Genomic DNA, 27,074 nt, shown 5'->3' on the forward strand with positions numbered 1-27,074 from the left:
GTGGGGTAGGGCTGGGATGGGACCAATGCAATCTGGGATGCTGAAGAACTGCAAATTGCTTATTTTATCTCCATGGAACAAAATTAAGTTACCCTAACACAAGCTAAGTAGCATGGCTCACAGTTAACCCTCTCCTGAGGTGGTGAACTTTGAGATGCTCAGAGGGCATTTAGCACAGGTTACCAAGCTTTAACACGTGGACACTTAGATTTTAAGTGCCCTTAGTATGGTCTAAGCATAAAATGTAACTCCACCCTTACACAGCAAAGCAACTTGGGTGCAGTGGAGGACAACCACACCTCTTCGGTCTTTTTGCCACCGGGGTGATTCAAGCTCTAAATTACCCACGTCTTTAGAGTGGATTAGGAAATAGAATACTGATCCATAACCCCCAGGGACAACTCAGTGGCTGCATCTACACAAAATGCTGACTGTGCAGGTGTTACTGTGCCGTCATTTAGTACTTGTGTAAACAATGATGCCACAGTAACCCACGTTACTGCACAACTGCACCAATGAACAGCTTTTTCAGGACACTGACTGTGCACTAGCCTAAGACTACTGCACAGTAGCATCGCATCGCAGTTGCTGCCACTTGACGCTACTGCACAGCGTTCTCAAGCTACCGCACTGTCAGAGTCTCATGTGGATGAGGCCAGTGTAAATAATAGTTCACTAGTCTGAATTACTTGATTAATCACATTTCAGGCACAAATTGATAAGCAAACACTTGTATAAGGCTGTTAAAAACAATTTAAACTTTTTAGAAAATTGACTTTGTGAATATGTTTGACTATATCTAAAGGAACAGTCTGAACTCATCTGACAAATTATGCATTGCTACCAGTAATTATTGGTTCAGTTTTTATGCGATTCTTGTCAAATTTTACAGATGTCCAGCAATTCTCAAACAGCTGAGAAACTGACCAATCCTACCACTGTATTCTGTTACAAACACTAGCAGCCGCAAGTTACTAAAGATGCCAGCCTACTGTCTGCGGGCTCAGGAAGTTACCAATTTATATTCAGTTCATTTACATAAAATTATGTTCAAAACTGTAAACAAATTTTAAATACCAGGCAACTTTATACTCGGCAGAAATTATTATCACACTGAAAAAGCATACTCCAGCAAATCAACTTTTCAAACAATGCTGTAACTTAAGACTTAAATTCTATATCAAATTGGTGGAAAAATCAGTGCCTTCCACCCACACAAAAGGTAGCCTGTAAATGAAAGATGAACATCAGCATGTAAATAGTCACAATTAATTCAATAGGATTATTAATGTGCAGAAACATTTGCAACACAGCATTTCCCCTGGGTGATACTTTATTACTTTTATTTATGGCGTACTACATTTTCATATACGTGGGACGTGAAAAAACTTGCTCAATGCCAAGCTGTGGTTGGATATTGGAATGGAGCTCGGGGGTTCTTAGCTCGCCATCTTTTTTAGTAGCCTGCTAGACCACACCTCTATTCCCAAGACAGGAAGCAGGGAAATTAACAGGCCTGGCAATGATATATTCAATTCACTACCTTTTAAACACTAACAGAAAAAAATATTATCTATACAGTGTAAGTGTACATAACTCTGTGGGATATTACAGATTATTTTCTGAGTGACCTGGAAACTGGTAAACCAGCTTAATCAAATAGCAAAGGTTAAATTTATTTAGACAGTGACTAGGTTATCACATTCCTTCATGCTGCTTTTTTTAGTTGACCAGTTTCCCTCTACCCAACCACTTCCCAGGCTGCTTTTCTATTTGGTTACCTATTTCAGTCAATAAAAAGTCTCATCTTCAATTATATTTCTATATAACTAAATTGAATAATGTGGAACAAATATATTGCTTTATCTAAAAGGAGACACACAAGATATTTCTGTAGTCATCTAAGATGCATACTTCTACCCTCTTCTTTTATCTGTGATGCAGTTATTTGGTTTGCAAAAATAATCCTGAATTAGCTGGGTGCTAATGCATGCCCACTCCTTTACAAATATTCACCTACTGTACTTGCAGACACACATGAGACTGAAACGTAATATAATTACAGATTTCTTACTTCTTCATACATGATATGAGACCCCCACATATTTAAAGTAAATTAAGTAACCTATTCAACAGCAAATTAAATCACCAAGATGTACACATGCCACAAATGAGTAATTTATTACAACCACCCTTGCTCTCCTCACCTCATCTGCACCTAATATCTGTAACCACCACTTGTTGCATCACAACAAAAATGGAGGTAAACTCCTTGGAGCTAGGAATTTATCTTGATAACTGTGCCGTACAGTAACTAGCACACATTTGGATACGGTGTTGGATAAATAAAATCAGTGCAAAAGTAATGAAAACATGAAAACTTCCTTCATAGGTTCTGCCTTTTCCAGATATTTCCTGATGGTTATGCTAAATAAAGCACTTTGGCATTAATATTCTGTAGTCACCATATAATAGTTTATTTCATGACTTCCATTAAAGCTACATGAGAATTATATGACCAAAATGCTATGGGTTGCATACACTATTAAGCTTTCAGGACCATGAGAGTTCTGTCACTGATTTCAGTGAGATCAGAATGTTTTTATCCTAAAAATTCTTATGCTTAAGTAAAATTGAACTTTTATATTTTATTTTACTTCAGTTACTCAGTTCACTGAAGGAGGAGATTGGATTAATCCATTTAGCTATAAAACAAATACAGAATGGACAGCTGCAGTACCATTTTCTCTACACTAGTCAATGGGCATGCCTTATTCCTGACCTGGAGGAAACACCTCTACTGGTTAAAAAGGCTACGTGAAATAAAGCAGTGCTCTCCATGGACTCACCACATTGTTGATCATAATGCAAAGCAGGAAACTAAGTGTGAACTAAACATGATCTAAGCTACCTTAAGGCTTAGGTTCATGAAAAACTTTCCACGAAAAACTGACATATAGACTTTAGTATATTAAACAGTTTATACACTTGAATAATTTAAATCAATTTAATCAATTATATGAAGACAAATTTATGGATACAAAAGAGCCCACTGCGGGGTTGTGAGAGGCTTTGCACTTACTCCAATGGGAGCGAGATCAGAAGCTGATAAAGAACTCTGTCAGACTATCTATTTGGAGTAGAAAGGCAGACAAAAGAATTCAATAGCAGCCTCCAACATTGAGTGCCTCATTTTCAGGGAGTCCAACCTGAGACACTGTGAGATGGATTTTGCTGACAGCTAATAGCTCCTGCCAGTCCCACTAAAAGTTACAAGTGCTGGGCACTTTTAGGCTAGGGACAGAAATTACTACGGCTGACAAACTATTTAAAAAAATGAACTGCAATTAATTGCAAGATTAGAAAAAAAATTGTCATCATTAATCACAATTTTGATCACACAGTTAAGCAATAGTCAGCACACCCCCACCCCACATCTCAAAGCCCATGTACCCTGCAGCTCCTCCCTACCACCACAAACAGCACACAGCCCTGGCCCTAATCCTGGCCTGCCCTATGCCAGCTCTGGGCTTGTGTCGGCCGGAGCAGACCAGCTGGAACCATGCGAACATCCCCAATCCCAGCCCACCCTGCGCCTGCTCTAGACTCACATGCCCATGCTGAGCAGCAGCGGCTATGGCTGGGCAGAAGCTGATGCTCAGTACAGAAGAATGGTGACCTCTTCACTCACCAATGCTGGGCCCTTCTTGCTGCAGTCGCCGGGAGCACACATCCAGGTTCCCCTACAGCTCCTCTGCTCTGCCACCACTGTCCCACTGGGCAGCCCAGAGGTGGTAGCGATGGCAGCAGAGAGGAGCCGCAGGGCAGTCCAGGGGTGGGCTCTGGGCAGCTCCAACAAGGAGGGCCTGGCAATGGTAAGGGGAAAGAGCCACTTTTCCCTGCACTGAGCAGTAGCTTCTGCCTGGCTGCCATTGCTGTTGCCACTGCTCCGTGTGGGCTGGTGGTCCAGAGCAGGTGCGGGGTGGGCCAGGGTTGGGGTTTTGCATGCAGGCTTTGGCTGGTCCAGAACTGGCCTGCCCTGCAAGGCTGAGTGGGTCATATTTTGCCCACTCCTGGTCAAAACAGGAGTGCACAATTAGCACGTTACAAAAATTAATATGTTCATTTGTTTTGCCTTAATTGTGTACATTAACTGAGATTAACTAGCAGCCCTAGAAATTACACATAAACCAGTATAAGTGATTGGAAACTGGTTCAAATCTGTAGCAAAACAGAAGTTCAGTGCACATAAATAACTTTCAAAATGGCTGAAAGCGATTTAAGATAAATCTGGATGGATGTAGCATCAGATTAAACTGATTTAGGTTAAAATGGTTTATTGAACTTCTGTCCCAGATCCTCTCCAGGTTCAAGTTAATTCACAGTCCCCCCAGCATCCCAGGATGCTTTGCACCTCCCCTGCAAACTGGTGAGCTAGCCTTGGCCCAAGCTGTCTGCTCCAGCCAAGCAGGGAAGCACATGCTCTAGCACCCCCAACCTTCTGGCCTGGGCCACTGCAGGCATGTGGCTGAATATCCAGAATTAAATGGAATGCCTGTTCACTTGCTTATCTGTTCAATTTACGCAGCTCAAACTAACATGCAAAGTTTGAATCAATTCAGCCTCAGGCTTGATGATGGTCTGTACTTAGGCCTAAGGTTCAGGGCCAGTGCAAGCTGGCCCCAGAAAGCTGAGTCACCCAGAAGTAAGAAATCACTTCTATAAAAGACTGGCCAGGCTGATTCATGGCTTTGTATTTCTGGTTATAGCAAAACTCTTTTTATTGACATAAATGCACTGTTTTGCAAGGGCTGGTACAGCCTTTCATTATCTTGTAACCCCGTACAGGGTAGCCCACTCTACATGTCTGGAAGGTGGACTTCAGGCTGGGCCTATACAGACCAGTACAAAAGGAAGCACTGGAACTGGCTAGATAAAATCCCTTGGCTAACAATTGGCCCTAGCCTGAGAGACAACTGCTATTCCAGCCCAAACAGCCTAAGAGTTGGCCCTGCAAAAAGAGTTGTGTAGACCCCAGGATGCCCATCTAAAATGCAATTGCTCTGGCTTTATGCAGGTTTCAGAACATCAGCCACAGCGAAGTTATTTTGTGAAAAGAATAACCTTGCCATAGGAGACTATGTCATGTTACTGTTCAAATCACAAGGCATTTTGCTGGCAAATATGAGGCAAAGCAGTGCATTTCCATGCAATTCAAGTTCCCCAAACACATTTCTGCCAACTGTTATCAAGAAAGCAGAAGCTCCACAAGACTCTATATATGATTTAAATTATCTGAGAGTGAAAAATGTGAGTCTGCTTGGTTTTTAATGGATTTTTAAGCAAGTTTAAAATAGCTCTTGTATAGCTGAGGTGAGATCAATGTGAGGATGTGAGGACAAAAGGTTAGGGGATTTCCCCTCATTAAACTATATATCATTCAAGCCCGGGGTTAATATATTTTCTAAGCGGGTGTTATTGAGCAAGTCAGATTCTTTGTGTCATTCTGGTAAAACAGCAGGTGCCACACTAAGCTATAGCCTGGCAGCAACAAAAAGCTGCTTCCATTTCATGGACTCCCCTTTGCAAAACATCAAGCCTTCATTCCTGGTACAAGGATCTATCTGTAACACTACTCCAGGTAAAGTATTTTAGTGCTCTTTTACCAGCTTTTTGGATACTTTCAAAGAAGGTTCTTTCAATGCTCCCCACATTTTCATTAACTCTCTCTCACTCCCTCATGGAAGCTCTAAACCATGCGCTTAAAAATAGACTATCAGATTATCTGGGTAAATCATAGAGCTCGGCTTATCTCTCTCTTCCCCTTCAAAATATACAATTTATTTTGCCCACCAGCTCAGCAGCATGAAGCCAAGAATAATCCTGTATGACCCAGCAACCTCACTTCCTTAGCTATTTATGTCTCTGTGTGTATCCATTATAGTCAGTGTGCGTGTGTGTGTGTGTGCACACGCGTGCATGAGACAGAGAGAGAGAGAGAGAGAGAGAGAGAGTGTGTGTGTGTGTGTGTGTGTGTGTGTGTGTGTGTGTAAGTAAGAGAGAGAGAGAGAGAGTGTAGGAGTCTGTGTTTGCACTTAGGAAAAGGTACACGAATGCATTCCTGCATAGGACTGAGTTTATGCCAGTGTCTGGGGGCGTAAGTCTGTGTCACAACACAGCTTGATATGACCGTGGGCAATAACATCAGAAATCAAAGGAAGTAAAATACCAAATACTTCATTTATTCCTTTATTAAATTACCAGTATTACTAATGCTAATCTAATATCCCCAAGACCCATCACTATTTCCTCTAAAAGCAAATGTGACCAATTCAGTATGAGACAGAAAAAAATAAATGCTCAGTTCCTCTTTTCCAGTGGTTCAGATGCAGAATATAATGGAACCTAAGCAGACTCCTGGCCTGGTAACTTCAAATATGCAAATCTCCCTACTTCCCTCCCCCAGTCCCAGTACAGCCCATCAGGCCTTGGGAGCTGGAGAAAGCCCTGCAGGGCTATAAATAGACAGTACAGGAGGGAAGGGAGGGAGAACGAGAGTGTAGCAACACCTTCCCAAAGATGCTTGCTGCGGAGGAAGGCTTTACCGGATTCATTTGGGTGGAAAGGGCTGCTGAGAAGTTCAGTAATGTACTAACTATTATATGGAGAGGAGAGGATGAAGGATGAAGCTGCTGGCATTAGGACACTGAGCTGTGAATTCCATGCACACTGGGAAAAAGGAGGGAGGTGCAAGGGTTTCCCTTCTGGGTTTCCCACCCTGTCCTAGGGACTTTCTTCAGCTGCCTGGAGCGATGCAAGCGGGTGGCTGTGAGCCTTTGGAGCATGCAGAGAGAGGATCTGGATATTACTGACAACCCAGCTCATTATCTACTCCAAGACAGCATGAACTCCGATGGGTCTGCTTCACATTTATTGCCTTTCTCCCTCCAGCAGGAAGTGTCCCTGCCTTTGCTACCTTAAGAAAAACTCTGTTACTGTACTGCTTTTTTAAAAAATTCAACAACAACAAAATCAGAAACATTTCACCCTGCAGACACTGCCTCCTGTCCCACTGCTACCCTGCAGACTTTTGACAGGGGTGATCAATGGACAAGAAAACTCCATGTCTGTGTCCCAGAAGGCACAGCCCTAGCTAAAATTTCTTTACAATAGTCACTCTGCCCTGGGGATGCAGTTAAGGTACCAAGCAGAGGTGTGACCCATACACCAGTGCACCCTGCAATACACACACACTCTCAATAAAACACATACAGTTTTCACACTTATCCCCCTACCCACATGTGCCCCTATGCTCTCCACACTCCACTCATTTCCATATGCCTCCTCACCCCAGCTCCCTGTCCACATGCTCACCTACCCACACACACACATACATACATAGTCTACACACCTCACATACCCCTACCCACACCTCCCCTATGCTTTCCACACACCACCCATCCCCAGATGTGTCCTCACCCCAACTCCTAATCTACACACCACCCCACACACAATTTATACACCCAGTACAAGCACACACAATATTCCCTACATCCCCACAACACATACCCCTATGCTCTCCAGACCCTGGTCATCCCCAGATACTACCTCACCTTCACTTCCTGTCCACATGCCCACCTACCCAAACACACACACAACCTACACTCCCAATACAAGCATACACACTCTCCCTCTTACCCCCTACCCATACATGCCTCTATGCTCTTTAAACCCCACCCATCCCCAGATACCTCCTCACCCCCATTCCCCATCCACATGCCCACCTCCCTCTTCCACACACAACCTACACACCATAAACAACCACACATACTTTCCCCACTGACCCCATCCCCACATGTGCCCCCAATGCTCTCCATATCCCCCTCACCCCTGGATACCTTACCCCAACTCCCTGCCCACACGCCCATCTATCCCTCCACACCCCTGTCTACGCACACAAAATCCACACCGCACACCCTTGCCCCACTGACCTCTCCCCACACATGCCCCAATCCTCTCCACACCCCATCCATGTCTGGATGCCTCCTTACACCAACTCCTTGTCTGCGCATCCATCTACCCCCCCACACCTCACCATACACCCATGCAAAATCCACCCCACCCACCCTTTCTCCTATTACCCCTTACCCATACATGCCCTTACGCTCTCCACACCCCACCCACCCCCAGATGCCTCCTCACCCCAACTCCTTCTCCACACACCCATCTCCCCCCCAAAACACCTCCATCCACCCACACAAAGTGCACACCACTCACCCTTTTCCCACACATGCCCTTACGCTCCCCACCCCCTGCCAGATTCCTCCTTGGCCCAACTCCCTGCCTGCCAGGCAGCCGGGTGCCCAGGCCAGGGGGGGCACTCACCGTCTTCCAGAGCCGCTGCCGCTTGGCACTGACCGAGGTGGCGGTGACGATGAGGTGGGAGACGGAGACCACGAGCCCGAAGAGCATGGCCAGCAGGGTCCGCACGGGCAGCAGCGCGTAGGACACAAAGGTGACCAGCATGAGCTGCCACATGCCCTGCTCGGGGGCGCTGGGGGGCTCCGTCCCGTAGGCGCCCAGGGAGAAGGGGCAGCAGAGGAAGGAGAAGGTGAAGCTGAAGAGCAAGGTGAGCTTGACGATCTGCTGCAGCTGCGTGACCTGCAGGTACTTGACATTGGTGACGATGAAGAGGGAGAGGAAGATGATGCAGTGCACGGGCTGGGAGCCCTTGGAGATGCTCAGGCTGGGGCCGGACAGCAGCTCCAGCAGGGCCAGGCTGGCCGTCAGCACGATGAGCACGGCCAGCGCCTTCAGCGTCGCGGTCTGCTCCAGCTTCAGGTTGTAGCTCTGAAACAGCGCCTCCAGCTCCTTGCACTCGAACTCGTCCTCGCAGGCCACCGCCTCCCGCAGCGCCGCGGGCTGCGGCCCGGCCGCCCCGGCCGGCGGCGGGGAGCGGCAGCGGCAGCGGCAGCAGCAGCCCCCGCCGCCGGCGCCGCGGCAGCCGCGCTTCCTCCTCTTGCTCTTGACTTTCGGGACCGCTCTTTCCTCCATGCCAGGGCCATTCATAAACCCCGGGCCAGGCGGGCTCCTCCTGGCGGCCCCCGCGCTGCCCCCGCGCTCATGGACGGGCACCGCCAGCCGGGAGCCGCCGCGGTGGGCGGCCGGCGCAGCCTCGCCTCGCCTCGCCAGGCGCGATCAACAGGCAGCTCCGGCTCCGCGGCGCCCGGGCGCAGCAGCCGGAGCCGGGGGCATGCCGCTCGCGGAGCGGGCCGGGCAGGTGGGGGGGAGGAGGAGGAGGAGGAGGAGAAAGGCGAGGGTGATCCCCCTGCCTACGTCCGAGAGCATTGCACTGGGGCGCGGGAATGACCTGCGCCTGCGCGCTGGCCCGCTCGGGAAGCCGGGCACATCTCGCCCGGCCCCCCAGGGAGCGGGCTGCCCCGGAGGCAGCCCCGGGTTGAGGCCCCTGCCGTCGCGCCCCGCCTCGGCGGCCTCTCCTCGCCCCCCGCAGGGTCCGGGGCTAAAGCCTTTCCGACCCTCGTACGGGACGGGAACGAGCCCGCCTTCCGTTTGACAGCGGGGAAAGCCAGCCAAGCACCACCGCTGTGTGGGACCCGCTTATGCAGAGACCACCACCTGCCATCATAGGAAGGCTGGGCTGGAAGGCACCGCAGAAGGGCATCTCCAAGCGGGGTGGTCCCCGACTCAGCTGCTTGGAAATCCGTTTGGCCCTGAGCGAGCCATCTCATTGCTCTTGAAAAGGTCCCAGGAATGGCGATTCCTTCATAGATTCACAGACGTGAGGGCTGGAAGGGACCTTGGAAGATCATCGAGTCCAGCCCTTGCCCCAGGGGCAGGAAGTCAACTGGGGTCAAAGGCTCCCAGCAAGATAAACGTCCAAATGTCTCTTAAAAGAGTCCAGAGTAGGTGCTTGCACCACATTTGGAGGGAGTCTATTTCAGGCCTTGGGGGCTCGGAGAGTAAAGAAGTTTTATGTCTAGTCTGAAACGGTCTCGGAGGAGTTTGTGACTATTGGACCTTGTCATCCCTTGGGGCGCTCTGGTGAACAGGCGTTCCCTCAGCTCCTGATGCACACCCTTCAGGAGAAGAGAGTGCCTGAATTCCGCATTGAGTGTCCAGCCTGAGTCAGGGGGACACTTGCCCCTCCAGTGGCTAGTCAATGACTGGGAAGGGGGGTCTCCTGCAGCCAATCGCACTGACTGCGTGGCTGATCATGCTGAGTGGGGGTGGCATTCTGGGTGCGCTGCTGGCACTTCTGGGTCAGCATAATTGACCCTGCACCCCCAGTTGGCATGATCGGCCATGGGGATCACTTCTGGCACGGCCACCCCAAGGGCAGCCCTCTTGGGGAGGCACCAGTGCTCTCAACTGCCCCCCCGCCATTGCCTAAGTGGGGAACACTGCTGCCAGAGGGTGCACGTGCACCCCCTACACATTGCCACTGTGTCTAGGGCCAAATCTTTACCCTTCTATTAATCTCTCCCCAACCCCATTTCCATGGCAGCCTCAGAGAAGATTGCATTTCATTTCACGGCTGCTTGCTTACTTGCTTTTTTTGTTGTTGATTTTTTTGTTACATGAAACACCTAGCCATGAAGACTGACAGGTTGAATGGATACAGATGAGACAGATACATGTAAGACTTGTAGAATCTAGTTTTGGCTTCTAAAAAATTGACTAGGGGATAACTAAAGAGGAACGAGCAATTCCAGCATATCATCTAAAAAGGCAAAATGCATGGCTGTCGGCACTTCTATCTCCCAGAATAAATCCGTCGCTGCCTAGAAAGTTATTCCTGCAATGGGACTTATTTACCATCCCACACAGAGCAGACTTAGTGCTGAGTCCCACTCAGGACTCACAGTCCTCATAACTCAAGGAACAAAGCTGTGGTTTTCTATGGCTTTTTAATTTTTTCCCACTTTTAGTACAGGCACAATGTTATTGCATCATATTCACAGAATCATAGAAAATTAGAGTTGGAAGAGACCTCAGGAGGTCAATTGTATCACCTGACAATCTAGTACTGACTTCTGTAAGCACTGCATATAAGTCTGAAGGTAGGAGCCTGATCCAAATCTCAAAAATCTAGGGAAAAACTCCCTTTTCCTACACTGGGTTTTGGAACAACCCTTGTAAGGAACATAACCGGGCAAGCATGTTAATGAATAAACACCCTGCTGCACATGCAAATTAATGCTCGATAGCAACCAGCTATCAAGTTAATATACATTTTCAAGGTCTAACTTGATAGCTGGTTGGAGCTTTTTAGCATGCAATGTCTACTTGGCACTTGTAGCTGGTCTCAAGGTAATTCATAATTAACCAGTTAATTGCAGATACCTGCAGTATGTAGTGAGGGCTCAAGAAATCATTATCAGCTGTGCCCATAAGTAGGTTTTTCTTGTTGTTTGGTAAAAGATACTACAGGTACTTTCTAAAGCCCAAAGAAACTCCTGACATCATGGGTAAATTTAAGTCCTGCTAGCCTGATTCTAGTCTCGCTTGGGCATGTCTACACAAGATGTTTACTGCAGAGCTGATCAATTAGCTTTGCAGTAAACATCTCAGCATCTATACATGAGCCCCTGTTAGGGTGCAAGAAATAAAAAAAAATCCGTAACAGGGTAGTACTTCTAAATAAAAGTATTTATAAATACAAGTACTACCCTGCTGCAGAGTTTTTGCTTGCACAGCAGATGCTGACTCAGCTGACTGGAGCATGAGCAGGGACAATGTGTAGGGCATGCACGTGGGTACACATGCACACCCTGGGTGTGGCAGTGCTCGTCTACAAAAAGGCACTGCCGACAGTGTCAGCGACACCTACAGGTGGTCACCACTCGCCACCCCAATGCCAACACCACCAGCAGCGTCTGTGTGTGGTCCATGATTCCTGCTGGTTGGCACTTGCCACCCTGCTGCCAGCGGCATTGCCGGCATCTGCAGGAGCTCCCTGCTCACCGCATCCATGCTCCCACCAGTCCTGGTGCTGTGCCCCACCAGCCACCAGGGGCACATGCCATTCGTGGGTACAAGGGTGCTCAGTTCAGGGGCTGCCTGCCAATTAGCCCCACACAAGCATCCTCATGCCCCAGCCAGCCCTTCTGCAGCACATTGAGCTGGAGCAGCAGGAGGCTGGCAGGCCTGATCCTCAGACCTCCTGCCAGATGGGGCTGTACCTACCAGGCTCCATGTGCTACACATGAATAAACTCTGGAGCTGATTGCTCCAGCATCAATTACTTCTGGGCACATGTTTATATGGCTCACCCAGGAGCAAAAAATTCCGGAGCAATAAACTTCGGAGTTTATTAATGTGCACTAATTGCACAGTAGGCACCTTTTGATTGTGAGCATTGACTTCAGTGGACCTTAAGACCAACCTTAGGACTGAGAGTTTTCCTTGCTTCCTTGATTTCAGGTGTATATATATATATTTTGCAGAATTGTGTATACATTTTTTCACGATATAAAGGTCTTTTAAAATGTCTCTGATGATTTTTATAAGCATTCTTGTAGTATGAAAGGCATTTAACTAATCCTGTGCCTCATGGATTTTACTTGTAACCATTTGGGACCAGGAAGGATTTTTTTTTTCCCCTTCACAAATACTACTGCTTGTGGTTCTGGGGTGGTTTTTTGCTTCCTCTGTGGCACTGGGAAGTTAGTGATAGCTAAGGCTGTCTGAGTTGCTGAGGCTCCAGAGGTTTCTGGATACAGGGTCTTGTTTTTTTTCACTCAAGTTCCCTCTGATCACCAAATATGGGGTTGGGGGATGTTTATCCTCAGGTCAAACTGGCATACATCATAATAGTTCTGGGAGTAAGTGGGAAGGGAAGTGTTTCTTCTTCTGCAGTGAAGGGCTTGGTCCTTTTCCTAAGATTCTCTAAACATATATTGGCCAGCTACTGTCATTTTCATGACAGGGCATTGGCAGTACCCTCATAACTCCTGGTTTTTACCTGTGACATATTTTAGAGAATGTTTTGGATTTTGTTCCTTGTATTTGTAGGCGAGTGTCTGCAATGGCTATTTTGTGAATTCTTCTGGTTAACAAATTCCTGCGAATGCAGAAGACCAGACTTGATGGTCAAAGAGGCACCTTCAGTTTTACATTCCGAAGTCGAGTAGAAAGCAAAGAAGAGATCCACATATGTATAATGTACAGTGTTCTATATTTGAAATCAATATAATTGTCTAAATATGCCAAGAGTACAAGTCATTTTGGCAAGCAATGAACTATTAAAAAGCAGAACATCAAGGCCTTGGTAGAGTGCACAAACAAAATAGGATATTTGCAACCATGAACAATTATTGTACAGTCTACATTTGCAAAAATAGCTGCACTCTTCAAAGGTTAAAGAAACTTAACTTTTTATAAGTATATTGTCATTTGTCTCATAGGAAATAAATGTATTTGGAAATAAAATATTTTAATTGCAACGTGCATTCTTCATAAACAGTATAGTAACTCTAGTACTGTAAGTTAGAAAGCAGAAATTGAAAACCTTCAAACAACAGGGTAGCTTCAAATAACTTTGTATAAGGAATCTGAAGGTTTGGTTCCATTTATGTTTTCTGTCAGTTGTATTGGGTGCTATACAAAGGATTAAGTATTTCACAAAAATAACAGAGTCTACATGGTCCTGGCACGAGTACCCCCAGCCTTATACATGCCTAACTTTTATTTTGACACATGTGGTGATTAATTTGTACCAGCCTCTAGATCAAATAGTGACTGGAAGTTACTATAACATGGTCATGTTTCTGTAACATTTTTCAATCTGGAATGCACTGTGGATATCTAATATAAGGCACCATTATTTTTGCATGCAAGGGATTTACCTTCATGCTGCTCTCATGAATGCAAAATGCTGTTATTTCACTTTAAAGATGAGGAACCCAAGACAGAGTTGGAGTTAACAAAGGAGGTCTCTGGCAGAACAGAGACCCAAGCCAATCTCTTAAGATACAGGCTAGTAGCCTAAACACTGAACTGTCCTCTCTCATGCACAAAGGAGGGTATGCAACTGGCATTCCTTACACTGCCTTACAATAGGAGAAGGGATTTCTTCCCCTCATTGTGTGGAAGAATCTGTGTAAGCTCCTTCCCTGAACAAAAAGCAACAGCATCTTTAACCTGTCATATCCAAAAGACAAGACATTAATATTTTTCTAAGGTCTCACCACTAAACTCAATACTCAGTACCACACATGGATCTTAAATAGCTGCACTCTTCAAAGATTAAAGAAATGTAACTCTTTATAAATATATTGTAATATATTTTGAAGATATATCAATGGTCCTTCAAATGAAGAGCACTTAACTGACTGCTGAAATTTGTATTTGAGGGAATCAAACTGTTTCAGTTATTTGGTTAATTGGTTATCAAAGTATTTCAGTTATAAAACTGCCTTTTTCTTATTTTGTGCAGCACCTTGCAAAATGGGGACTGGAGCTGTAACTTGGATTCCTGAGAATTACAGAAATACAAGCAAATAATACTTAGACTGCTATAAACAACCACCTACAGAGAAGGAGCGTGTTGGATCAAATTGCTGAAGAAAGGATAGGATTTTAAATTAAAAAGGGTGGGAGAAGGAGGAAGCTTGCAATGTCTCCATTATAACTGGGAAGGACTCCTTAAGCCTGGTTTTTAATGTTGATGTTGATGCATAGATGTCTGGAATTGTTCAGTCAACCACAGATTCTACAGACGCACCTGTGCATACATTCACATTTTCTGAGGTCCAGGTTGAGACAATCCAGGGAAAGGACTGTCATTCTAAAAGTAATAATTTCATTTCCACTTGCATATGGAAAGCGGAAGGAGAGGGATATTGTGCAAGCCTTTGCATGATACAGCATTTCTCCATCCTCCATTCTATCATACCACCTCAGTTCATATAGATGGCTTAGGCTCTGACAGAGAAGAATCAGTCTAGGATTCACCTACTCCTTGCAGCTCCTCTTCCCCTAAGGAAGGCAGAAGTAGAATTCCAGTGGTGCCTGCTTATTCTAACTCGCACAAGAAAGCAATCTGGGCAGGCCAAATAGAAGTGAATGAGTCTCTGATTCCTTTTCTCTCTTGTATGACACTAAATGGCAAATAACAATCTTCTCTGAGTATCTAGGTACCCAATTTGCACAATATGAGCCAGCAAACCCAGATGTAATGGATGTATCTAAAAATCTGGCACATAATCTTAAAAAATAATCATCCATCGCCCTACTAGAATACATTTGACTTCAAGAATGAGACATCAACATTTGGATGGAGGCCAAAACCATAACAGAATGTTTGAAATCATGACCAATCATTAAATGGTCTACATTTGACAAAATAGCTGCCCTCATCAAAGATTAAATTGATAGAACTATTAATAAATATATAACAATTTGCCTTGTGTGGGAAAAAATGGGTTAGAATTTCTCCTAGCTGCAAAGAGCATTTTTTTAAATGGTACTGTACAACTAGTACTATAAGCTATTACAGAGCAGATTTTAAAAATATCTTTACTAAGACATGGAATAGTATAAATCAAGCCTGCTTTATACACGGTTTTTTATGAGGAATCTGAAGAGCTGATTTTATTTCTTCTCCCATCATAATTGCACTTGACACAGGGTTACATCCTATGATCACTCAAACTTCAGCTGATGCAGAAGGCAGCTGCCTGTTTGATGCTTAATGCACTGCAAACAATGCTCTGCAGTCTGCACTGGCTTCCAGTTCATTTCTGAGTAGCATAAATTGGTGCTGCCTTTTAATTTTATTTATTTATTTATTTTCATATAATGGCCTAAGTGGTTTGGGCCCTGGATAGGATCTACTTCTTCCTGAGCAATGTCCTGTCATTTGTGATCAGAGTCTATGTCTGGAGCAAATGCAATTTTGACAGGAAAGAGTAGTTGGCACCCAGATTTATTTACTTTGTGCTGCAAAACTGATCTTGTTTTCTCAGATTTTTCTTAGGAAGGCAAGTTGACAGGGCTGAGAGTCCAGCCTGAGCTAGGAGATCTATATACCCACTGTAAACTGAAGCTTTTCTTTCAGGCATATACAGATATTTAGAAATTGAAATCACTGCTGAAAAAAGCAAGCAGTAAATTAGTCTGTGTTTCAGGACTCAGAATACTAGAATCCTTTACATATTTTTTTCTGGATAACTATTTTTAATAAACTTGCACATATATCCTATTTATTTTCTTAACTCTTATGACCATCCTTTATAATTCCCCCAAGCATGTCAAAATTCTAAGCAAAATTCAGATGCTATTCAACCTATTAGGCATCTAAAGTGGTATTTTGGCATCTCAGTACAATCCTATTCTACGCTGCTTGAATTCCTGAAAAACCATTAATACATCTACTTACACAACTTCAACTTAGCCTTAAGACTAAGTAACAAAAAATGGAAAGGACCCACCCACCTATTAATGCTTTTTTCGGGGACACAAGCAAGATGTAATAGGAATGCACTTAGCGTAACAGTTATCTGTTTGCCCCTCAGTAACTGTTATTTGGGTGTTTTGGGGGTTTTTAAAAGTAAAATAAGGGATTTTCCTCTTTTAAAGGGACATTCTTTACAAAACAGATCTTTTCAGTATAAATTAAGGGTAAATATGAAGTAAAAACCTGTTGGAAATCCAATGAAAAATTCAAGGTCAAGGAAAAAGAAACAATTGAGGAGTGTGAGCTGGATGTTGAAGAAATATAAATCTATTTACAAAATATGATTTCCACTTTACTGATCAAAGTTTGGCATCAATAGAATTTTTGCCTGGGTATGGCCTCAGTTAGAACTGCAAAGAGCTTTATCTTGTATCTCTAATTAGTCTGGTCCATTGAAACAGGATGTCATGAACTGGCACCCTAAGCCAGCCTCTTCTCCTGACCCCCTCTGAAATCAAGCATATCTTTGCATAAAGCTGTGGAAATTGTCTGCTGATTCATTATGGCAGGTGCAGCTTGTTAACCCAAACAGGATATCAGAGGGATGAGTGGGACTTTCTGATAAGAGGAACACAAAAACAAGGAGGTCCTGCAGGAAACTCTATGAACAGCTAAACCTAAAGATAAAGATTTAGCTGAGCATGATCTGCTTCCCCCCCCCCCGACATCGGTTCTGATTTCTAAATATCCAGGAAAGTAGTACGTTTGTTTTTGCACAACACCTGTAGATTTTGTTTTCAGTGGAGTGGGAACTCATTTGCTCACATCGATATTTAAAGAAACAAAAACTAATTAGATTCTAGTAAGGGTGTTACAATATTATTGTGATGAAGCTCACAGGGATCCATATGAACCATTCTTCCATTCGTCATTCATTCCACAGGAATCTCACCAACAGTACCAACTTTTCAGGTAGAGAGAGCAGATACCAGCAGAAACATTTGGAATCAAATACTTCCATTTTGGTTTGAATTTACCTCTTAAATTGATTTGCCCATTTAAAAATTACAGATACCTAATGGCTGCTAAGTAGAAAAAACACCAGATGCTTGGTGCTGTTTTCATGAAGAATCCCCTTAATCAATTATTTGATTTGACTGACTTATTCGCCTCCCCCATTTCTTCCTTCATTCCTGTCACAGCTCTTGGTACTCTGCCCCTCCTGAGGCTGTTTTTTCCTGTCCCCCTATCAAGTGACTAGCCTGGGCTTCTGCTTGTGTCTGTGGATTATGTTCCATTACTTTTCATGATCTCCAGTAGGTCCAATATGTTTGGCACTTATGAGATCTGTGGATGGAAAGCAGCAACACAGAAACAGCTTCTTTAAAATTAAATAAAGATTTTATCTGGCAAGAGGTATGCAGCCCTCAGAAAAATGGATTCAGGACATGGACGGGGCTACACACATGATGTCTTACGTACTCTTGATATTCCCCTCAAGCCAATAGGTAGTTATGACACAGTTTTGGTCTGGAAGAGAGCAGGTAGCACCAGGTTAAGAGTGCTCACTCCAGATCACCGATTCTCCTTCAGAATGTCTGTCCCAGCCGTCAGCAGTAGGAAACCCCTGTTTCTCCTGCTCTTTCTGCACAGCAGATTGTTCAAGAGAGATTTTGATCCCACAATTTTCAGCCTTGGCAAGACTGTCTATGACTAGGACTGAGCCTAAGAAAGTTTGAGGATGTTCTGAGATTGATTCTTATCTCTAGTACTCTTGAGCAGTTTCTGATTGGTTTCTTTAACAACACTTTTTGATGCAACTCCACAGCAAGTGGTCCACAAGAAAAAACAAACATCTACACAGACACACATAATATTCACACAAAAATTGTCCATTTTTCATGGCTTTTTCAGCTGCCTTCAATAAAAAAGAACAGCCTGATGACTGACTCTGCTTGAGATAAGATTTCCAAAGCTACCTAGGTGATCTGATGTCCATTTCTAAATATGTGGGCAATCAACTCACCATGACATCATTAAAATCTCAATGTTAATATTATATATAAGTTATGACCAATACAAAAATGTTTTTATACTCCTTCTTTTCAACTTTATCCTGCAATTCATAATTGAAGACTTTAGCAAAATATGAAATCATAAGAAACTAATAATATTTTATGGTATTTTGTAGGCCTGATCCTATGCCATGAAAGCAAAAAGGTTTACTATGGTGTTCAGGTGGATCAGACTCTAGATGCTCTATCTGTACCCTAAGCAGCAAACTTCTCTTACAGGGGATATAGTATCTGAATCTTTCTGTTTTGTTTCTGTGTTACTATTTTTCCAAGAAGAGTGTCTGACGCTAAATTTGGAACTAGAGTTGATCTTGTTGGCTGCAGTTGCCTGATCTGAAGCATTTTATTTGCAGGTTGAAGCATGGAGTACGATTGCTTGACCTAATAATTTGAAAATTGATTCAAACGACAAGGAATTTCTGAAAAAGGCCATGAGATAAGTAAAAATGAAGACTGAAGGATACCTTATTTTCTGGATATATTCCTGGTATCATTTCTTATCCATTCTGTTACACAGAACCTTTTTAGGAAGCAATCAGCATATCAAGAAGAACTACTATACCCCTATTTTGACTGCCTGGAATTTGTGTAGCATGCTTATTTCTAAATCTGATTCTTCTCAAATTATTATTTCTGTGTATTACTAGTAAAAAGAAAGCTTTGTAAGTGAGTTACTGACTCATTTGAGAATAATGTAAATTATTGTTTCAGTTATTTAAATTTTCTTCTCACATATATATTTTCCTTTTCTCATGGCTTCTTTCTTGGTATTTTTCTGGGCATGATCTGCTGCATAATATTACCTTTGGTCATAGCATGTTCTTTATCAATTCTGCCAAATAATCAACCAGCTCAAATACCAGACCTGGGACTCCATCCTCAACTCCTGAGTCAGGTGAAATCCCTTACTGATTTTCATCGGGGAGTGTTGCTTGGCAAGGATTAGAAGAGTAGGTCCCTAGTGGGTGCATGTTTTCATTGGGGAGTTTCCTGTCAAAGTATGAAAAGTACACTCTCTCTATGAACCTCAGAAGGGGGGAAAGAAGCAACATTTAACCAAACAAAAAAAATCTTATAGTTCAACCTCCACAGAGAAAAAAAAGTGTCTGTCTTTTATTGCAATATTATGGTGTTTCTTATTAAAAGTTGCGAAGTCAATAATAATTTTGAACAGACAGCAGAACACAACCAGTCAGGAGATCCCATGCTAATTACTACTGACATTCAGTCACCTATCATTCTGATCCTTTGTAGCTCAAACAAAACTGAGGTATTAGCATACAGTGGTGAGACTTTTAAAGAAAAACTCCTAATGCTGCTTTTCAAACAGAAAAATAAGTTTGAGATGGAAGATACTAGACAGAATACCCAGACCTTGAGTGTATCCGATAATAAACTGATACTGTGTTTGATCTTTGCCAATGGCTGAAAATCTGTCTTATATATAAACTGGGTAATGAGATTCATCATGTAATTCTTGCAACTGGTAGCAACTAATTAGGTCAAATTAGCTGCACATATGTTACTGGTTCTATTTTGAGTTTAAATCCTCATGACGGAGCTACCCTCTCACTTGACGCTGAAACGCTGCTTTGCTTATATTATAGGGAAAAAAAAGCCTATTTTATGCTGTGTTGCATTTGCTGTTGCCATCATCAGTTCATTGCCCTATATTAAGACAGCCTTCCATTGGATTTTAATGCTATGTTTATTCTCTTGTCTTTTTTGTTCCCCCTTGCGCCCTAAACAATTTGCATAAAACCACTTAATGCTATTTAGCTAATGTCCCCATTGTTACTATAAATAAACGAACTGGAAGTGCAGCTTAGTGAGGCAACTTAATTCTTGTCTCATTCTTCTTTCCTTCTTACACTCTGTCTGTGCTTGTGTGCATGTCAGAATAAAGCAAATACATGTTGTTATCCTTAAAAGGAGCAGAGAAAGCACAAGTCTTTTTAGCTAAGCACACACAAACACTGCCCCTAAAACACCAATTGTCCTGTATGATGTCCAGTACATGTGATTCAGTAAATCAGCTTTCATTTTGAATTCAGGAGAGGAAAATATCTTAATCCTTTCTTACAAGAAAACAGATAAACTGGCATCTTGAAAAAAAATAGACCTGTTTATTAAGGTAAGGAATACCTTATCTTACTAAAATTGAATCTGGTACGTGTCCTTAAAGCCATACAGAGTATACACAATGGCAATTCTCAAAATATTTAGATTTTATCTTCCTGTTTGACTGTCACGACTATGTGGATTAATACTGTCCAAGTCAGTATCAAGTCAAAGGTGACAATATGCTCATTTCTTTCAATGCCAAAATATGAATTAAGCATCTAACTTTTGCAACTTTGTAAAATGAATCACAATACATATTTTGAAAGAGAGGAGGTAAAGATTTTAAATGCTGATGATGGACACCACTGGTTATTCCTCATCTGTAACAAGTATGGAAAATATGCCAATATAATAGAGCTCCCCAAGACTGGTAGACCTTTACAACACAGAGATACATAAATTGCAATTAATACTTTTAACTGTATGGAATATCTACAAGCTCTAATGCATCTCTTGTAAACTGGGTCTTTTCACTTAGTCTGAAATATATGTCACTTTTCTAAACAAGGTTAAGTGCTGCTTTTATTTTTCTAATCCTGATTAGTAGGACAGTGCTAGTAGCCCTGGCTGTTTAAGTATTCCAATTAAGTGGGAGAAAGGTCAAACATAAGATTGCTTCAAAGACATCTGATGACACCAAAGGGTGATTACTTTTCCTAAAGGATTCTGATCCATTTTTCCAGAAATACAATATCAAGAAGTTAAACAGAGTCAAGAGAAGGCAGGAATATTAAAACTAAAAATAACCCCCTTCCTCTCTCCCCTTGCCCCCCAAAAACCAAAACAGTAAACATAATCAAATATTTCAACAAGGATCTCTGCTGGAAGTTTGGAGAGCTCCAAGCCTGATCTCTGCTGGAGGGTTGGAGATAATTTTCTTATTCGGTTCTGGAATTTTGTTAAGTGTATATTGGATCCATCTGCTCTTTTCACTTTGAATGAAATTGTTGTTGATATCAAAAGGGAATCTTCCATTCAGCTTTAATCATTTATACTGCTCTAAGCAACCTAAAATCAGCTCTAAAGTGCAATTGCTGTGACTTTGCAAAACTGCCACAAAGAAATTAGATGACTCAGGCTGGGAACAGGCTCTGGTCCATATCCAACTGTAGTCAGTGGCATTCAAAAACAGTTCGTATCTGGTGGATGTTTGGCACCTTAAGAGAAATGAGTTTAGTGGGTTTAGTCCAGCAGACAGTTGTCTGTATCACTAAACCCTTCACATCAGGCAATGCTCTCAGGATGCCAGAGCTATAATCAGCATGGGATAAACCATAATAAGAATGGAGAATTAACTAACCCTTCCTTTTAGGTCAGGCTTGAGGACATGATGGGGGGAAGCATAAATGATGTTAGTGGCTATTAAAGCTGAGGGAGGGCAGGCAGGGAGGGGAAACAGAACTCTATTTTCCATCAAGGCTTCCTCTGCTCTGTCCACAATTACTTAAGCACGTCTGTTGCATTCACTTTGTCTACTATGTAGAAAGAGGACTTCATTTTCCAGAGTCCTGACCCTTCTTGCCTCACAGTGTATGAGCAATTTATACCAATTTTAATCATTGTTTTTCCGTTTTAATAATGAAAAGTTACTCATATAGGGACTAATTCAAAGCTCTCTGAAGTCAACAGGAACTTTTCCATTTGATTTTATTGGGCTTATAGACTTTTGCATGCCTGGCCCCTGGAGCTGTGTTAAAGTGTTTAAGCTCCCTACACAGTGCATTGGGAGCATTAGAAACCTTCTTAAAGGATCCAGAACAACCCAGCTGGCTGAGTTTGGAGCTTAATATCAGCTTGCTCATATTTGCCAAATGTGCTTGCCAAATACCAAGGGCAAAGTTAAGTCTCAAATCCAGTCCTCAGAGACAGTACCTGTATCTGTGTATCCTCAGGCCTGGAACCTCCTCTGAAGGTAGAAACCTACACATCCTAGCTTGTCCTCCTGCTCAGTGCAAAGAATTATGATGTCATTGGGATAACGGAGACCTGGTGGGACTCCACCCATGACTGGACCACGGGTATCAAGGGCTATATCCTGTACAGGAGGGATCGTGTTGACAAAAGGGGCGGGGGTGTAGCTCTATGTGAAGGAAAGCTACATGTCCCTGCAAGCTGATGTTGGCGACCAGCATGGACAGCTAGAGACCCTCTGGGTAAAAATTCGTGGGAAAAATGCCACAGGGGACACAACAGTGAGAGTCTACTACAGACCTCCCACTCAAAGTCCTGAGCTTGACAAGGAGTTCGCCCAGGAACTGACTGAGGCCACTTGCTCCAGGACCTTGGTTGTCATGAGTGACTTCAATTACCCGGACATCTCGTGGGAAGATCACTCAGCAAAATCCGAGCGGTCACAAAGCTTTCTCTTGTGAGTGGATGACCTCTACCTGACTCAAGAAGTCTATGGGCCAATGAGAGGCAAAGCACTGCTCAACCTGGTACTGGCTACGGGGGATGACCTAATCAGCGACCTAGTGATCGATGGGAAGCTGGGTGACAGCAACCACGAGCTGATCACCTTCACCATCCGCAGTAAAGCTGGCAAGTCAGTCAGCAACACAGAAGTCCTTGACTTCAGAAAAGCCGACTTTAACAAGCTCAAAAGGCTTGTCGGTCAGGCCCTCAGGGACCATGACCCCAGGGAGATGGGAGTTCAAGAAGAGTGGTTGCTTCTCAAGGAATCGATCCTCAATGCACAAGCTAAATCTATTCCAGCAAGGAGGAAAGGCAGCAAGAAGGCACAGCAGCCCTCCTGGCCCTCTAGGGACCTAGCAGACCTCCTGTGGCTAAAAAGAAAAGTCTACAAAGGATGGAGGACAGGATTCACCTCCAAGGAGGATTATTCTGCACTGGTCTGGTCCTGCAGGGAGCAAACCAGGAAAGCCAAGGCTGCAGCTGAACTCCAACTAGCTTCAAGCATCAAGGACAACAAAAAGTCCTTTTTCAGATATGTGGGGAGCCAAAGGAAAAGCAAGGGCAATGTTGGACCGCTGCTAAACCAGATGGGGCAACTGACATCTGACGCCCAGGAAAAAGCCAACCTATTAAATAGGTACTTTGCGTCAGTCTTTCATCAGTCCCATGAGATGCCCATGCCTGCTATGGGACAGGGAGATCCTGGTGATGGGGATCCCCTACCCTCCATAAATGCTGACCTCGTGAAGGAACACCTTGAGAAGCTGGATACCTTCAAGTCAGCCGGCCCTGACAATCTCCACCCCAGGGTACTCAAGGAGCTGGCAAGCTTCATAGCCCAGCTCCTGGCATGGATCTTTGAAAACTCCTGGCGCTCTGGTGTAGTGCTCGAAGACTGGAAGAAGGCCAATGTGGTGCCGATCTTCAGGAAAGGGAGGAGAGTGGATCTGGCTCATGGACAGGCCCATTATCCTGACTTCTATCTTGGGGAAGATCTTAGAAAAGTTTATTAAGGAGGCCATTCTTGAGGGACTGGCCCAGGCTAACATTCTAAGGGATAGCCAGGACGGGTTTGTTGCAGGTAGGTCTTGTTTGACCAATCTCATTTCCTTCTATGACCAGGTGACCTATCACCTGGACAAGGGAGAAGAGATTGATGTCATATATCTTGACTTCAAAAAAGCCTTTGATCTGGTATCCCATGATTACCTCTTGGCCAGACTGGCCAGTTGTGGCCTTGGCTCCACCACGATCCGCTGGCTGGGAAATTGGCTCTGTGGTTGGACCCAGAGGGTTGTAATTGATGGCAGTCACTCATCGTGGTGCCCTGTAACCAGTGGGATCCCTCAAGGCTCTGTCCTGGGACCCATACTGTTCAACATCTTCAAGCTCAGCAAATGGGCGGATGAGAACCTGATGGTGTTTAACACCGAAAAATGCAAGGTTCTCCACCTTGGGAGGGAAAACCTGCAGCTTCATTATAGGCTGAGCAGTGCTACATTGGATAGCACTACAGAAGAAAGAGACTTGGGGGTCATCATTAACCACAAGATAAACATGAGCCTGCAATGCGATGCTGCGGCTAGTAAAGCGACCAAAACGCTGGCTTGCATCCATAGATGCTTCTCAAGCAAATCCCGGAACATCATTCTCCCCTTGTACTCGGCCTTGGTGAGGCCACAGCTGGAGTACTGCGTCCAGTTTTGGGCTCCACAATTCAAAAAGGATGTGGAGAAGCTTGAGAGAGTCCAGAGGAGAGCCACGCGCATGATCAGAGGTCAGGAAAACAGATCTTACGATGATAGGCTGAGAGCCATAGGACTCTTTAGCCTGGAAAAGCATAGGCTCAGGGGTGATCTAGTGGCCACCTATAAGTTTATCAGGGGTGACCACCAGTACCTGGGGGAACGTTTGTTCACCAGAGCCCCCCAAGGGATGACTAGGTCGAACGGTCACAAATTCCTGCAAGACCATTTCAGGCTGGACATAAGGAAGAATTTCTTTACTGTCTGAGCCCCCAAGGTCTGGAACAGTCTGCCAGCAGAGGTGGTTCAAGCACCTACATTGAACATCTTCAAGAGTAAATTGGATGCTTATCTTGCTGGGATCCTATGACCCCAGCTGACTTCCTGCCCTTTGGGTCGGCGGCTGGACTCGAGGATCTCCCGAGGTCCCTTCCAGCCCTAATGTCTATGAAATCTATGAAATCTATAGAATGGGGAACTCACCTACAAGAAAGGAGATTTGGACTCTGGTCCCTGATCAAAAGATTGTTTATGCATTTTTTTCAATGACTGCAACCACATTTTGTTGAAAGCCTGACCTTGTCAATGTCTGTTAGGTATATTCTCAAAACACCTATGGAATCAAGCTGTTCAAGTATATAAATTCCATTTAGGTTTCATTTTAGGCACTTACAACCCTTTACTGAATCCAGTCTATAATGCATAGGCTTGTGAGCATGCCCACACACGAGGGAAAATGGAGTCTCTTCACTTTGTCCAAATGTTTTTATAAAAATTAAAGTATTGTATTTGTCTCTGGATAAAAATTTTAAAATATACTTGTTAAAAAATTGTATTTCTAATAATCTAATGTATAGACTTTATACCCTATGCATGAAATAATCCCTGTGTGCCCTATTTCATGACTTCTATGACCCTTTTTATGAGTAATACTATTTTTCTCCCATTACTCTGTTCAACAGTTCACATAAATAAACTGTACAGTACATCTAAAAGAAAGGAAAGGTTGACCTCAGGAGACACAAGTCAGCTGACAGATCTGCACTATACAGCATTTGTTTTGGTACATTTACAAAACATGGGACAAAAAAGGATACTTTTGTATGACTAGTGTGAAGCACTTCATGAACCCTATATGCACTACCTTTCCTTTCATCTTGTCTCCTAGCCCTGAACTATTCAGAGGGTATGACACATAACTCTAAAATATGAGTATTCTTTGAAATGGTTCAGCGTGGTTTTTCAAATGGATTGTCAAAGCATGTTTATTATCAAGGGATATTTTTAATATAAGCAGTATTATGCTTACATTTATGATAATAGGTAAAAGCTATGATAGCTGTCATAATACCCAACAATTCAGCTTGTATCATTTTTTGTCAACATTTAAAAAGAGACACGTCTATAGTTTATATTAGGGGTATTCCAACGATGCCAGTAATTGTGTATTCTGAACCTAGGTTGACTAACTCACTTGGACTTAAAAAGCAACAAAGACAAGGCACATTATGCTTTAATTTAGTAGGTAAGTCAAATTCAAGACAATAAAATAAGCTTCAGTTCTGAAGTCAGACTGCTAACTTAAGTTAAAAGCTCAAATGCCATAGTTTCATAGTTTCATAGTTTGTAGGGTGGAAGGGACCTGAGCAGATCATCTAGTCCGACCCCCTGCCATGGCAGGAAAGAATACTGGGGTCAAATGACCCCAGCAAGATGTTCATCTAACCTCCTCTTAAACAGCCCCAGGGTAGGAGTCTGCACCACTTCTCTTGGAAGTTGGTTCCAGATCCTAGCTGCTCTGACTGTGAAGTAGCGCCTCCTGATATCTAGCCTAAATCTACCCTCTGCCAGCTTGTGACCGTTATTCATGCTCTTCACTGAAGTCTTAACTCAATTTGTGCAACTGAGGTTAGCCAACTCAAGTTAGGAATACAATTACAAGAGAGAAAATAATGATTGCAGCATGGAGTCAGGGTGGAAGGCAGTAGTACTGTGGACCCAGATGAACAGACATCACTGAAATAGTGCTTGAGTGCCTTATCATGGAAGATCCCTAACTAGGGGCAGTCTACCATACATATAGGAGTACCAGGGCACAGAAAACATAAAAAGCCACTGTCTTCTGGGATTCATTAATAAGCACAAGAGACACTAAGAAGCCTTCCTTTTTTGGATCCTGCTTCTCCTTGTCTCTTGTTTTGTTCCCCTTCCAAGTACATTGAATAGATCACTTTTTTCCTGAGGCTACTTTGCAAGAGGTGAGTTAAGGTTGATACTTTAGAGATAATCCCTTCA

At 43.6% G+C, this 27,074-nt stretch overlaps 1 protein-coding gene across 1 annotated transcript in view; it reads right to left on the reverse strand.

Moving 5' to 3' along the window:
* ADCY1 (adenylate cyclase 1) overlaps positions 1-9,345 on the reverse strand; it is a 274,667-nt gene extending 265,322 nt beyond the window's left edge. The window contains exon 1 of the mRNA XM_090049959.1: positions 8,386-9,345. Within this exon, the coding sequence (XP_089906085.1) occupies positions 8,386-9,069 (684 nt within the window). The 5' untranslated portion in view covers positions 9,070-9,345. The remainder of the gene's footprint in view (positions 1-8,385) is intronic.
* Between the last annotated feature and the right edge of the window lie 17,729 nt (positions 9,346-27,074).

This window comes from Crocodylus siamensis, chromosome 5, assembly GCF_052110815.1.
Source record: "Crocodylus siamensis isolate JL-2025a chromosome 5, ASM5211081v1, whole genome shotgun sequence".
NCBI lineage: Eukaryota > Metazoa > Chordata > Crocodylia > Crocodylidae > Crocodylus > Crocodylus siamensis.